This window comes from Mauremys mutica, chromosome 12 (genome assembly GCF_020497125.1).
Source record: "Mauremys mutica isolate MM-2020 ecotype Southern chromosome 12, ASM2049712v1, whole genome shotgun sequence".
In the NCBI taxonomy this organism is placed as follows: Eukaryota; Metazoa; Chordata; order Testudines; family Geoemydidae; genus Mauremys; species Mauremys mutica.
Genome location: NC_059083.1, coordinates 70,528,501 through 70,543,649, shown reverse-complemented (window position 1 = coordinate 70,543,649; position 15,149 = coordinate 70,528,501). Strand labels below are relative to the sequence as shown.

Sequence of the window (15,149 nt, the reverse complement as noted above, 5' to 3'; positions counted from 1 at the left end):
AAGCTGTTGTCCATTAAGAGCAGGTGCAGATAAATGGAGGGGAACAACAGTACAGTATATTAATTGACCAGCAGAAGGTATTGCATAGCCTACTGTGCAACACAAGAATTTCTGCCAATTGCACCCCCAAAATACTGACTATCACAACAGTGAAATCCTGATGGACAATATGGACCAGGGGTAGCACTTAAAAAAATGCACATGTAAACCTAAGAAACTGCAAGCACTAAGGGTCCCTTAAACATACACTTACCCATTTTGCACAGATAGATGCTACCGTAAGTGCAATTTGTGGCACCAGTCTATGGAAACCTGGCCCTATATGTTAATTGAGAACTCTTCTTGTCCAACCCAGTCCACTCCATCAAACAACCTTTGAATGGGAAAATCCATCTTTGAACAGTAATTTACATTTTAAACACAATCTCTACCCGGTCATTTCTCTAAACCAGCCTGTCAGTGTCTTGTCACTCCACAATAACACAATTTAGCATTCCCATGGTGTGTTCCATCCCAGGATTTCAAAGCGCATTACAAACAATAAGTCTCACAAGCTCCCTCTGTAAAGAGGCATCTGAGGCACAGAGAGGTAAGTGACGCCTATGCTCCTGTCCGGAAGCTGGGGTTTTTCATTCAGGGGTCTTAGTTTGCTGGGGTGAGACTGGTGGAGCTCCCACAGTTCTTAAGAATTCTGACCCCTGAAGGCAGCGATAGGAGGGCAGAATGTAAGATGGGTCCACTGCTGCCAACCACATGCAGGCTATAAATGCTGCCCTCCCAACAGTCCAGTCACTTCCTTTTATCTGAACCCTTTAAAAAGTTTTGGTTCTAAAATGGGTGCAAGGTTCAGATGGAGGAAGTTTTTATTCTAGACTGGCCAGTTTGTTAGTTTATACCTGATAGATGAGCGTTTCAAAACCATTTTAGGGATCTGGAGACCCAATTGCCATCAGAACTGATACACAGCTATCTAGGTAGCTTTGATACAAATGATACATAGCAACATAGGTAGTTCCGTATGGTCAGAGTGGAGAGATTTGTACCTGACTGTGATTTCTGATGAGATGCGTTCTTCTCGGCTTGGGAGTTGGCACAGGAGCCTGCGTACGGAGGCTGGAACATGTAGCTATCATTTGGCAAAGAGTGGGTGCGACCTATGGAAGGCTTTCTTACACTCAGCAAGTCCTTGCTAGGGGACAGTGTCAGGGTGTCATCTTTGGAGAGATGATCAGTCTACGAAAGAAGAGAGAGAACACATCACAGAGTTGGAAGACCCAGAGAACCTGGAATCCCTAGCAACAGCCATTGCAATAAATATGGGGCACGATGGTGCATGCACATTGTCAATATGTACAAGGTTCTACTGAAACAAAATGAAACAAAATGAAACTTGCACAAATGGATCTACTAGGAAGCTAGCCCCCTAATTTTGTAGTGTCACCAAACCATCACACAGAATGAACCACATAAAAATACTGGGGAAAAGAGGAAAGCAACATGGCAGTAATAAACCATGACTATTTCAGGAATACTTGAAACAGGCATCATGCCTCAAGGCCCAACAATGCACACATGCTTTTGGCATAACTCTGATCATATCAAAAGATAATCAAGCCTCCCATATGTTCCCCTCCCAAGTCAGTTAGACTTTTGCAAAGGTAACAGTCATCCCCTCTTCTAAGAATGAAGAGACACTATAGTTCACAGAAGATGTACCCTGCTTTGACTTCCACTGTCACTTTTTTTTAATTTTATTTTTCTTTGCTTTTCAAGTAATAAATTATTCATGACACTTTTTGGCAGGATATTAAATTTGATTTGTCAGGGCGTAAACCAATCACTATTAGACCTAACGTGGGGGCCGATTATCCCACATCTGCTAGTGCAGGGTTCTTCCAAGCTTTCTCTGAAGCCTTTGGCGCTGGCCACTGTCAAGAGACAGATACTATGGACTTTGGGTCCAATCCAGTAGAGTAATTCCTATGTTCTTGCATTCTAAAAAAAATTATAAGGTGTTATCAAACATGGAAATAATGTAAGCCTAGTTGTGTATTTCTAACGAAAGAACTACCCCCTTTATAAAGGACTCCGTACGAAATCATAGACAATGGAGGAACATGCCAATGTAGTTCAATAAAGTACATCGCTGATCCTCTTCTTTAAGAGTAGTTTAAAAATTATCTACTGGCCAGTTTACCCCTCCCCCCGCCACTTACTCTGAGCATGACTGTTTTTCTGAAATAGATATTCTGAGGTTTTTTCAAATTTAGTCCTTCAACACAAGCAAAATGTCATTAGAGTGTTTTGTGTACAGAGTAAAACATGACAAGATTAAATGGAATTTACAAAAAAAAAAGGGGGGGGGAGGAGATCAGTGTTGTAAAATTGGCCAACCAAATCCAAGTTCACTGCCATAAAAAATTATTTTCAGTCTTCATGAATTTGCTGATTTAGATATAAACGACATTCATTAGGGATTGCAGTCTCCTGCTGTAACTCAAATGCGGAGGGTAAGTTCAATACCAGTAATGTTGACACTTTGTTTTGAAATCCTCCTCACCAACCTGCATGCACACATCTTTGTCTAAACATCATTTTGCTTAATACAAGAGATGGTCCAAAAACTGGAATTTCAAATTCAAATCCATTTGGATTCGAGATCAGATCCAAATCCACTCTCCTTGTTCAGGTTTCCAAGTGAGATCCAAACTCAGAAGGGGCTTATTTTCCAGTTCAGATGCAGCCAAACTCTCCTGAGATTTCAGCCTCAAATAGCAGAAATCTTGAGAGAACAGCTAATTTCATGAAAGCCATTTAAGAGGCTGAAAGGTGATCCCATGAAAAACCGCACACAAGACTTCAGTGCTGTCAGATTCCTAATCGCTACCCAATCTGGATCCAGACTGGAACACTGTGCTCCTCAGCCCACCTCCACTAGATATCTTATTTGGAAACAAAATGTTCCATACAAAATGTTAAATGTAGTTTACAAAATCTTTTGTACATGATGCCATGAAGCATGATGGGAAATAGTGTCACGGTTTAAAGAAGATGGAGCCCAAATAAATATTACTTAGGATGACAGTCAACTAGAATGACAGAAAATTTATCAACAACACAAACATCCAGAGATAGGTATATGGACGACAACAGAGAAAACAAGAATGGATCCAAAATGTTGGAAGAGAAGTTATGTCTGTTGTACAGCAGAAAAAAAGCACTTGACCGCTACACATCAGCTAAAAATGTCTAATGTTTCAAAAAGAAGATGGTTAAAGCAGGGCTCAAAATACTGGTAATTTCTTACAAAAAAAGGGAAAGGAATCCAATATTGGTTGCTAATGAGAGTTCACAAAATAAGCAGCATCTCTGAGAGATCCGCAGCTGGTGTCTTTCAAAAAAGTGTATCTGGCACCCATCCCCAAAGCAGTGGGGGCACCTCTGGTCACAAAATCGAGTCAGTCACAAACCAAGGGGAAGTAGATAATCTTTCTGCATAGGGCACATGAGCTATTTGCTCATGGGTGTGTCTTTTATGCACACAAACACTGATTTGTTTCAGATGCAGAGAAAGTTTCAAGATTCACGCCATCCATTATTTGGGGGTGGGTGGGTGGGCTATTTATTTTATTTGAAGACAATCTAATGTTTTTACATATGATGCAAAAAATAAAAATAAACTGCCCTCTTCAGATAAAAGCTTAAGTGCTATTTGGAGATAGGGTTGGACTGAAAATTCCATTGTGATTAACCATGGGATAGCAGTATTTAGAACCCTGTAAACATCAGAATATATAGTGACCAGTGTATGTACATTGCTTTCCAGAGCATTAAGTAAGAGTGTGTTAGTATCATCAGGAAAAGAGTCATCCGTCAGAGCTAAGGACCAGGACTTTTCAGAGAGAATATCTGACGTCAGAGACAGAGCCTCCATCTCAGCTAGAGGGATCTAAACAAGGGAGAGATGATTAAGCATAAGAAACCAAGACACAAATCTTTTGAAAAAAAAGTATCATCGTCTAAATACTGAAGTATTATCCCTAAAATAAGAGCATCTATGTCATGCACGTCATTGCGACAGATAAAACCGTAAGGAAGTGGGGTAAGAAAACCCATTACATTCAGCCTTAAATACTTACAAATAACTCACAACAGAATTTACAATGGTACACAAAAGGTGCTGTGAGAAATACTGGTTTCTATGTGACAAATTGAGGAATAATAATAATAATAATACCTGGCTCTTATATAATGCTTGTCATCAGTAGATTTCAAAGTGCTTCACAAGCTTTATTGTATTTATCCTCACAACACCAACAGGAAGTGAAAGTAACAGTAGCTTAGGAAGTATATATATATATACACACTTGTATCTTTGTTATTCTAATGACACCTAACTATTAGAGGCATTGAGAACCTCCAAACTTCTCTGATAGCTCCTATCCCTAAATGCTATGGCGATGTTGCAGTTCTGTTTGACTCTAGCCTATCTTGTTTAGATCCTTGTGATACCCTCAACACCAAAATCATCCGAATAGGATGCAATCAGCTGTTCATGTATGCTTCTTTAATGCAGTGTAAAGAATGGCACCTATCTAGGGAGCCTTTCATTATAGGATCTCGAGGTACTTTCCAAATGTGAATTGAGTCTCTGCCATGTGAAGCAGGTAGCGTAACTTTACAGATGGGTAAACTGAGGCATAAAGTCTTGATCCAGGGTCTCCTGATGTCAGTGAGATTCTTCCAGTCACTTCAATGGGCTTTGGATCAGGTGCTAATGGGCTTTGAATCATTGATGGGAGTTAGTTAACGCACTTAGGTGCTTTTGAAAACCCCACTGGGCATCTATATGCATCTTTAGACACCTAAATATGTCTGAAAATCTCTGTGACTTCCCCAGGGTCACGGCAAGTCAGTGACAGGGTCAGGAATAGGTGGTGTGATTGCTCCATTGATAGGTCGTCTCTCAAAAAAAAATTCAAGCAAAATATGCAGCCTTCAGTGGAGGGCGCTCTTGAGGCACACGTGGCCATCGAATGGGAAGCACAATGTGTCACTGCTTTGTGCCTGAGGTGGCAGTCTAGACTGCTCAAAAGAAAGGGCAGGGTTTTCCTAACAAAGCAGAGTCACAGCTGTCAGCCGCCTCAAAGCCAGATGCTGGATTTAAAGTGTAGGCTTGGCTTTCCAAGCACTCAAACCTGATATCGATCTTACCGATTTTCAGGTACTTCTCTAGGGGTGTGTGGTTAGTGAAGGGAGTGTTTTATAGGCCTTATATAAAACTGATTCATGCACAACTACGGCTTCTACATCAAGAAATAGATCCACAGAGGGCTCCCAGTATGTCAGCATTTCCTTTCTTAATTCAAAGGATTAGCACTTTTATCTTAAGCATTCAAACAGTCTGTTTCCACAGCAATGTGTCTTTCAAGAGAAGCTGTGGAGACCGGAGCCTGCCATATCCAACCTAGCAAAGAGTTGGGTTTCTCCTGCACACCTGCTTTTGGAAATGGTGTCATACTAGTTCACCTGGGGCTAATTAAATCTAGTGATGGGTGAACCTCCTACGGGTCAGAGGTTTGGTTCAGATAATCATGAGACTGATTGTTCTTTTGAACTCTATCCAAACCCTCTCACCCTCTGGATCGGTGACACAGGGCTGGCTAGCAATCTTACTGGACAGGCTTTCTGGTGGGATTTACAGTGTGTCCTTTGGAGTCAGGAATACCATGAACTGCCAGTGCCAGAGCTGTTCTAGCATCAGTCACCGTATCCCAGAGCTTCTGTCTCTGGTTGTGGATGGAACCAAGAAATGTAGATAAGAGGCACTTGCAGCTCCTGCACACCTGAGTCCACTAGAACCCAGCTGCCACTGAGGCAGCACAAAGGCGCCAGAGAGATGCCCTAATAGGACTCCTCCAGCATGGCAGATGGATTCCTAGCTGGCATAGGACTGATATTACCAACTCTATGCCAGCCTCTGTGGGCCCTCCTCCACAGCCTAAGGGTACGGTGAGGAAAAAGGGGATGTGGCCAGTATGTTTGGATGCAGGTAATTCCTGGCTGGTGTAACGGACCTTTGGGGGCCATTATTAGTTGGGATAGTTTAGAGCATCCCCGAAGCTGCTCTAAGTTATGTTGACAGCCATACAAACTCTCAGCAGTCCCCAGGACTGAGGAACCAGAAAAGGTAACAAAGCTAGCTCATCCCTTCCATCACAGTTTTTAAGGGAGACCTCTGTCTGTTGGTTAATAATCCTCAGCATAATGAAAGTGATAATTAACAACTAGAGGGTAAAAAGTTATCCTAGCATTGTGAAACCTATAAAAGTATAGTTCTCATTGTATCCAAACTTGTTCTCCCTGCCAAATGAAAAGAAAAGTTGAATAATTTATAGTACTCAATGAGCTGGTAAATAAATATACTAATAATTTAATAAGAAATCTTCAGATATTTTTATCTGATAAATTAAAGATCAGATGTTTTTAGCAAAAAAATACAGCACTGTTGGATTTCTCTCAGTCAAAATGAAAACAATAAAAAAAAAGGGTATTTGAATTAGCCTATGTCATATGAAAGTGTTTGCTCTAAGGAGTAATGGATAGGAGAAAGCAGGAATTTTATTTCAACTACATTAATTAAAAAATTAATTGAGTGGTATTATTTTAACAGTTTAAGGCCCTCATTCAGGAAAGCACTTACACACATGCTTAAGTCCACTCCTATTGAAGACAGCACTTAAGTACCTGTTTAACTTTAAGCACATACCCAAACCGCACTGACTTCTTTGGGATGTAAGCACTTGTTAAAGTACTGCCTTGCTTCCCCTAATTGGGTTCAGATTGGAGCTCAGGACCCACTTATTTAGAGAGACATATGGGGCTGGATCCTCAGCTAGTGTAAATGGGCATCGCTGCAGAATGGAGAGATGCACTTTCACACCACCCAAGGATCTGGTCCATGAGCTCCCATCCTACCATCCAGTCTGCACAGCTGGATCCCTGCACCTGTACAGTTGCAATGCATGAATCCAATCTCAGGAGCTGGGCTACATTTGTTCATCATCCTAAAACCACTCATGTATAGAGAAATTTAGCTTTGGATTTAGTACATGAAAGAGGGAGATTAAATGCTGCACACTTGTTCTAGCATGAATATATAATATCTTAAACCAAGATAACTTAACTTGCCCTCCCATAAAATAGCCCTGATGACTTAGGGTTCAAAATCCCTATGGCTATTTTAGATTAAACCCCACCCACAACTTTATCTTTTCAATACAGGCCTCAGTCAAATTGACTTGGACAGAGACTGTGCAGGAAATTAGGAATATTAACCTGTTTCTCAGAGTTGTAATATTCAGGAGCTGGAAGGGCATAATGATGGCACACAGAGCCTGACAGGTTGTCCATCAGCTTCAACTCTCCTTCCAGAGATTCCTGGATCAGCAGTGATATGGTATCAAACAAGTGTCTTTCCTGGGAGGGGTGCCGTATAGCATGCAGAAGGATAAGGCAAGCCAAAGAGAGAGAGAGAAAGTGAAGGACAGAGACAGAGGGAGAGAGTAAAAGGACAGGGGGAAACAGAAAGAAGAAAACCATAGTTTTCAGAGAGAGATTAGCAGTAATAGAAATGATCAGCAAGGAAAAGGATGAGATAGAGGAGGAAAGAGAACAGTGCAGTAATTTCACAGTCAGAAGCTTTCTCAGACATCACTAGAGACAGGACCGAAGCCAGATGCCCTGGGGAACTGTGGGACATTTCAGGCTTGGGCCCATCTTTAGACATTACTCTCATCCTGAATGACCATAACTAGTTATTCTGAGTTGTAGGAGTCCAGCAGGGCCATTGTAACAGAATCCAATTGCTTGTTATTGGGAACTTTTAAAGGGAACTATTGCTGTAAGACATCTATGAAACACTTAACGGCAACATTTTCAAACATGGGAGTCTAGCGTTAGGTACCTAAATCCATGCCTGGGCACCACAGAAATGAAAGCGGCCTGACTGCTGGAGGTGCCAAGCATTCTCTGATCTCACTGACTTCCATGGGGGTTGTGGATGCTCAGCACAGGTAAATATCAGGCCACTAATTTACGTGGGTTGGATTAGTTAAGTATGGGTTTAGGTTCCTAACTTCAAGCTCCCACCTTTAAAAATGTTGGCCTTTGTGCATACAGCAGAAATATTGTATATGATAACATCTAATTTTCACAAACAGTACAGGGGTCAGTTAAAAGTTGTCCCTTTTATGCAGGGAACAGCCAATATATACAATGAAATGAGGACCTTCGTTACAGTCAAATGGCACGCAATACAAATATTCTAGGGAATATGCAAGCAAAGGCGCATGCTGACCACATGACCTTGCAGGAGTGCATTCTGAGAACTGTATTCCTCTACCATCATGTAGTCAAACACCAGATTCGTTGTGGAGATTTTGATGGGAAGGAAAGAAAATCATCACCGTTATTTCAGAATAAAACCGTCCTGAGGTTTTCAAGGCATCTGTTTTGGTGGAAAGAGCAATGAACAGAGTCTGGAAAATATACAAGAAGGTGGAATAAACCCTCCTCCATAGCCGCTCCAAAGAGAAGACAGGCCAAATGAAATTTCTAAAGCCTCTCAAACAGCTGATGGTATAATTCTGATTGTTTCGCTTCTCCATCTACTTGTTTGCTCAGCACACTGATCTCTGACTTCGCTGAAGATGACTGTTTGGCCATACTATCTGTAATCAATCAATCAATCAATCTCTCTCTCTCTCTCTACTCTCTACCCCCTCCCCCCCACACCCCCTTTCTCTATATATTAGAGGATGCAGAATAAGATCAACGTAGGATAATCCTAGAACAGACTGAACTAAACAGATTGAAAAGATAAAGGAGAAAATCTTGCAGCCTGCTGCAGGGATGCTCTAGTGTGAAGGAAAGGACGTGGTCTATACACTTGCTCACCACACAGCAGCAGGCAGGGTTGCAACTCTCTGCTTGAGAGAGAATGTTAGGTTCAGACTAGCTACTTCATTGGCCAATGTTACCCAAGCAGGGCAAAATCAAGCCCATCACAGCTTTTGTGCTTGGGGAGTGGTGTGCAGTATGTGCTCAGAGGGTGTGGATGTGTCTGTCTATGGGGGTGGTGAAGGAGCAGTACGATGTAATTTACCAAGGAAGTCCCCCTCATTACCCTGAATCATGTTGCTTTGTGCTGTCAGGACAGCTCTGGGATCCATCTCATACCTCAGTGATTTTTAATAGCGAGAGACATTTTCCAAAGTCTTAGGAACTGAACATGAGTTTAGAGTTTACTCTGTCTTCATTCCTAAAGATCACAAATGAGTTTTTCAGCCATAAGGTACTCATTCATTTGCCTAGTAAACAGGGCAAATAGACGTCTTTTAATTCACTCGTGAAACTCAAGATTTTCTATTTTATACGTAAAAAGAGCTAAATAGGTAGGTGTAAAATTAAACACAGTTCCAGATCTTGCAGCTATCTGGGCATCTGAATAGAGACTGGATCATTCTTGTGTTTGTATAATTGTGCTTCACGGCCCCACTAACTAAATATGGAGATGTCTGGATCCCCTCACTAACCCAGTCCTCATTCAGAAACTGTTTTTGAGAGACTAGCGGAACTCATCAGCTACAGAACTATGGCCCAGAGCCTGCACCATTAAAGTCAATAGGAAACGTGCCAGTGACTTCAATGGCAGTAGGACCAAGCCCTCAGTGGATTCATCTATTATTAAAATAATCTTTTCCCTGGGAGCACTGGTTCAGAGTGGGGGTAAATATTAAACTTAAAATTTATATTTTATATAAACTATTTAGCATTTAAAAGAAAAAAAATGCAGCAAAATTTATTCCCCCACCCCACAGCCAAAACCCTGGATTAGAACATCCCTCCAAATTTGGAGCCAGATCTGGACTTTGTGGCTTGGGCCCATCACTAGAACAGACACAGAGCTCTTTGCACCTGAACAGAAGTGGCAATCTGGTGTGAAGACTGGGTCAGGATCTCGACATTGTAGCATAGATTATCAAAACATGCAGCAATTCAGTCAACAGATAGTGAGGAATACAACTCCCCAATGCACTGTACACTCAGTCCTTCATTGGAATTCGTGCATATCCTCCCTTAGCAAATATGCAGGCCAACCTGCTCTTCACCCTCCACCTGAGATTCTCACCATAGGATAAAATAACGAGAGCTGAGAATCCACCTTGAATTGCATGGGATTGGTACATCCTCTGGGGCTCTCAGGCCTTTCTCCACCATTACCGCCTGTCCATGCAAAGAGGTCCGAGGCTGGGATTGGACCTGGGGTGATAGTTTTCATTTCCATCTCCAGCTCCGCTTCCAGCTCTGCTTCCTCTTTGGCTTCCTTGTTGCTCTCTTCCAGGTGCTTCATGAGCACTGCAATCACCACGTTCACCAGGACGAACTGGGCCGTCAACACAAAGGAGACAAAGTACATGGGCGAGATGACTGTGTTGTAACAGGTGGACTCCGGGTCGCAGTCACGCAACGTGTCCTGGTGAGAGGGGGAAAATGATTATGGAAGCTGAGGAAGCTCCAATTAACTGTAGAGGGCCTGATCCGGCCATCGATCACTCAATGCTCCAGCATAAGGCCCAAATGGATTAACTGTCTATTGAGCACACACAGATGATCAGACTAGTTTCATGGAAGATTTTCAGATCTTTCTAGAAGGACAAATGACTCCCAAGCAAAACCTCAGCCATTGGGGTCAGGTGTGCAAGGTGAGAATACTGTCTTGAACACAGGCTCAAAGAAAACACTAACTATTCTCAGTGCATTCCAACCGGCAGTGCCTATCTTCTCCTTTATACTCCCAGGGGACTGGCTTATCCTAGATTCTCCACTCTGGAAGGCCATTTTGCAAGGTTAAAGTGCAACTATCCTAACCGACCCAGACCTCATCAGTTGCTCAGTTGTGTTATTTGCTCCAGTGTATAATAACGAACCTACCGGAGACTCTAGTTCCCTGTACAAAACAAGCTACTCAATTGAACTAGTATCGCTCCATAGAAAACTCCCTGTATCACCCTCCTTGTCCTCAAGCCACCACCTCAGAAAAAGCCTGGGAACTTACAATGCATCTGAAGGCCAGCAAACCCAGGCACTGTCAGGCAAGAGGAAAAAGAACTGCTTTGAGAAAATGCCCAGGCCCCGAATCAACAAGTCCAGGGGCTGTCACAGCTTGAGTGCCCCAGCTGATCCCCGTTATTGGTTTGAAACAGTGACAGACAGCCTGTAAGATTAGAAATTATCATCAATATTCATTCTCCGGGGATCTCTTACCTTCATGATCCCATTCCAATTGTCTCCTGTTGAGACCCGGAAGAGAGTTAAAAAGGCCATCCCAAAGTTTCTAAAAGTGGCGTGCCGCCCTAGCCCCTCGCAGTGGTGAGTGTCATCGCATTCTGTGTGATCAACCAGAAGAATCTCATTTAGACATGAGCTCTCTCACATTCCCCCTCTATACAACTATTTCTTTCTGCTGCCGGCAACGCTATATCTGTGGAGAACTTACCAAGGTCGCCAAATAGCTCCACTCCAAGAGCTGCAAATATGAAAAACAACAACATGAAGAGAAGACCGAGATTCCCCACCTGGAAAGAGAAAAAGAAATGAGGGGGAAAAAACAACAACATTAGTTGATTTTTTCCCACACGTGCTTCTCCCCATATTCTTTCATACAAAACTTAAACTGCCTGAGGGGAAATACGACCTAGATAGTATCTGAGCCTGAGCTTCTAAAGGGAAATGCAATTTTCTAATGACAGTGAAGACAAAAATAAGGGAGACGGTCCATGAGCACCCTTCTGCAATAAGAATTTAGCTCTGGCCCTGATGAGATTTTTTTCTGCTAAGGCAATGAATTACCTGAGGCAGTGCTTGCATGACAGTGTCCAGCAGGGCTCTCATCCCTACAGCCATCTTCAGTAACTTTAACACTGCAGAAAATGATAGGTTCATAATATTACTGCTGCAGCATTAGTGTGAAGACACAGATTTTAGAGAGAGGAAGATCCCTCAAGCATGAAATCGCGTCACGTGCTCTCCATTAGCAACTAAAGTTCAAGGCCTTGTTATAGAGCTCTGGGTTGTCCAGATGCCGTTAGACTCCTGTGAATAGCAGCATCGTGTGTCTTGAGGCTTCAGGAAAGAATCGCCATTCTCTCGCTTTCTCTGAATTGGGCAATGTTGACACAATGCTAGGAATGTAAAAATGACCTTTTCTCCTGACAGTCTCTTCTGCTGAGGAAAGTAAACAGGTTTAGAAAGGTCAAGATACTACCAGATGTACATTCCTTTAGAATTCTGCTTACAGCTAAACAATTAGGAAACCAAATTCACCCCTATTGACTTCAGTGGGGCTTATACCAGGGATGAAATTTGGCCCGCTAGGGTTTTCTCCTACTTGGATCTTGAATCCAATACTAAATATACAACCCTGCAAATATCCTTCCTTAAGTTACCATCCCTGGATCTCTTTTTTCTTCCTCTTGGTTTGGACTAACTACCTTCCCAGTTCCACGGCTGCCTGCCTTCATGTTTGATTTATGTAGGCATCGATTTGCATGCTCTTGTCTGTAAGATTGAGTTTCTCAGTGGAAACTGCATGTGCTTTTCCTTTTGAAATGTACCTAATGTGACAGACATTTCCCTTTCTTCTGAGACTTCCTTTCTGGCTTCAGCTACATTTAATCTATTTCCATTCTTTCTTTGTTCCAATTAGAATAAATAATAACACCACCACCTTGGCATGACAATAATGAAACTCTCAAAGCACTTTACAAACATTTGGAGCCTGATTTCCAAAGATGTTGAGCACTTGCAGCATACACTGACATCAGCTGGGGCTCCAGGTGTTCTGCTCTTCTGAAAATTAGACCCTAACATAGGCCTGGTCTACACTGGGGGTGGGGGTGGGGGAGATCGAGCTAAGATACGCAACTTCAGCTACAAGAATAGCATAGCTGAAGTCGCCATATCTTAGATCAAATTAAAATTACTTGCTTCACATCCTCGCAGTGTGCCACGGCTCCCCTGTCGACTTTGTTTCCACTTCTCTCCGAGCTGGAGTTCAGCAGTCAATGGGAGAGTGATTGGGGATTGATTTATCGTGTCTACACTACACGTGATAAATTAATCCCTGATAGATCGATCGCTATCCGCCGATCCGGTGGGTAGTGTAGACGTACCCTAAGTAAGCCTCACAAATACAGTAGGTATCATCATCATCACCACCACTAGGGTACATCTGGATACAAAGCAAAGTAGACACGTTGTCTCACACAATACCAAGAGGTCACGTGGCAAGGGAAATGAAATTTATTAACTATCTTGGGTTTTTTAAAAAAATCAATTGCCAACTCTTTAGCTTATGGTTGTGTTGCGCCCTGAAACCCCTATCTAGTTTCCAGATCTTTGAGACATGCTTGATTTCACGAGCATGCCAAAGTTTGCTTTTCCAGGATCACCCATCAATGAAGTTCACAGTGGATTCTCTTTTCTAAGAAAATCTAGATCTGCAAGTGCTCTTAAGAAATGCCTGGCCAGTTGACTCAGTTCCTTGGCTCTTCTGGGATGTTTCATCTTCTTTTGTTCTCTTATTTGCTTACAGTCTGTGGATGCCAGAACAAAGTGCACTAAGCTTGGCATGTGACATGCAGTTGTTTCCCAGTCATCTCATGGACGGAACTGCTCACTGCAGCTCAAACAAAAACGATTTTCACATTGACTCTGTCTTACCTCGAGCAATCCTGAGCACCCTCATTATCCGGATAATGGTGGGGTTAATGGGCAACGACGCATTCACCTCAATCTCTTCCAAAGTGATACCCATGATAGACAGCAGCACTATTGCCAGGTCTAATTGGTTCCATCTGAAGATAGATAAAAAGGATGAGCAAAACAGTGATGTCAGACTAACTAGAAGTTGGGGGGGAATGATTTTCTCTAGGGACGAAGGCTGGCATGAATCCAATGCTCTTGACATTTGACTTGAGGAAGATGAAAAATGCAAGGTCAGAGGTATGAGGGGGGCCAATATTAAATGTATAAATATCTTAAGTCAGTTACAGCTCATCCTAAGCCAACAGGGGCCAATGTCTGCAGTTCCTCCTGGTCTGTTGATCTCACCAGGACAATTCTATCCAGTCCACAATGGGAAGAAAGATCAGACTTGCCAGCTGTCTGGTAAGGCGAGAATTCATTTCATGATATAACAAGAACACAGGGTTAGATTTAGACCCTATGCAGCTCCCAAGGAAGTCTCAAGGCCAAATTCACTAGTGACGTAAGTTACACATCAGGCGCAAGTATCTTTCCCTGATTTGCATCACCCCTGAATTTGGCCCATTATCTATTGAGCCCCTACTGCTGTCACAGACTTGCAGGATTTAATCTTTGTTACCTGTCTTGAAAGAACCGGCGAAACCCAAAGGCAATCAGCTTGAAAACAGATTCCAAGACAAAGATGACAGTGAAGATGTAATTGCAAATCTTCAGTGCCTCATCAAGAACCTGGAACATGGATACAAAGTTGAGGTTAGTTGCTGACTTGGCTGGACGGTTTTGCTGCCATCCTGTTTTCACCAGAATTTGCATTTAATAAGAAATAAATGATGACTGACGAAGGAGTGGGGATCAGGGTTATGGCCCCTCTTCCTCCCTCCTCACTTCAGTCTCAGGAGGAACTAGTCAGGAGAAGTCCCTGTGTTTAGGAAAGTGCAGAGACTGCAATTGTGCACAGCCCCTGTACAGCCCGCACAATTCACCCCTGTGCCCTATTCAAGTCCCTCTTGAGACTGCTCAACGCTGGGAGCATCGCAGTCTATAGTCTGCAAAACATTTAAGGCCCATTTAGATGAGAGTGATTCACCAAGGAACGGTTGCATCCGTGGGCCTCAGTGGTGCAAAGGCCTTGTGTGCTAGCACTCTGCACATTCAAGGCAAGGGGAAGGCACTTTGCACCACACCTGCCCTCGTGCACCAATGTGTGAGCCACAGTCTGGCCCAAGGTTTGTACAAATCTTGGCACAAGCAACAGTAAATTAGCCATAAGGTTAGTGCCTCACCTTGAGCTCACAGCAAGGAATGAGATATGGATAAAG

The 15,149-nt window shown here is 42.7% G+C and overlaps 1 protein-coding gene across 1 annotated transcript in view; it reads right to left on the bottom strand.

The window, feature by feature from the left end:
- Window positions 1–15,149, bottom strand: part of LOC123345941 (voltage-dependent T-type calcium channel subunit alpha-1G-like) — a 145,197-nt gene that overhangs the window by 8,244 nt on the left and 121,804 nt on the right. The window contains exons 26-32 of the mRNA XM_044983059.1: window positions 14,450–14,559; window positions 13,786–13,919; window positions 11,914–11,984; window positions 11,561–11,639; window positions 11,329–11,450; window positions 10,193–10,537; window positions 1,044–1,233 (exon numbers count right to left, since the gene is read on the bottom strand). Of these exons, the coding sequence (XP_044838994.1) occupies window positions 1,044–1,233; window positions 10,193–10,537; window positions 11,329–11,450; window positions 11,561–11,639; window positions 11,914–11,984; window positions 13,786–13,919; window positions 14,450–14,559 (1,051 nt within the window). The remainder of the gene's footprint in view (window positions 1–1,043; window positions 1,234–10,192; window positions 10,538–11,328; window positions 11,451–11,560; window positions 11,640–11,913; window positions 11,985–13,785; window positions 13,920–14,449; window positions 14,560–15,149) is intronic.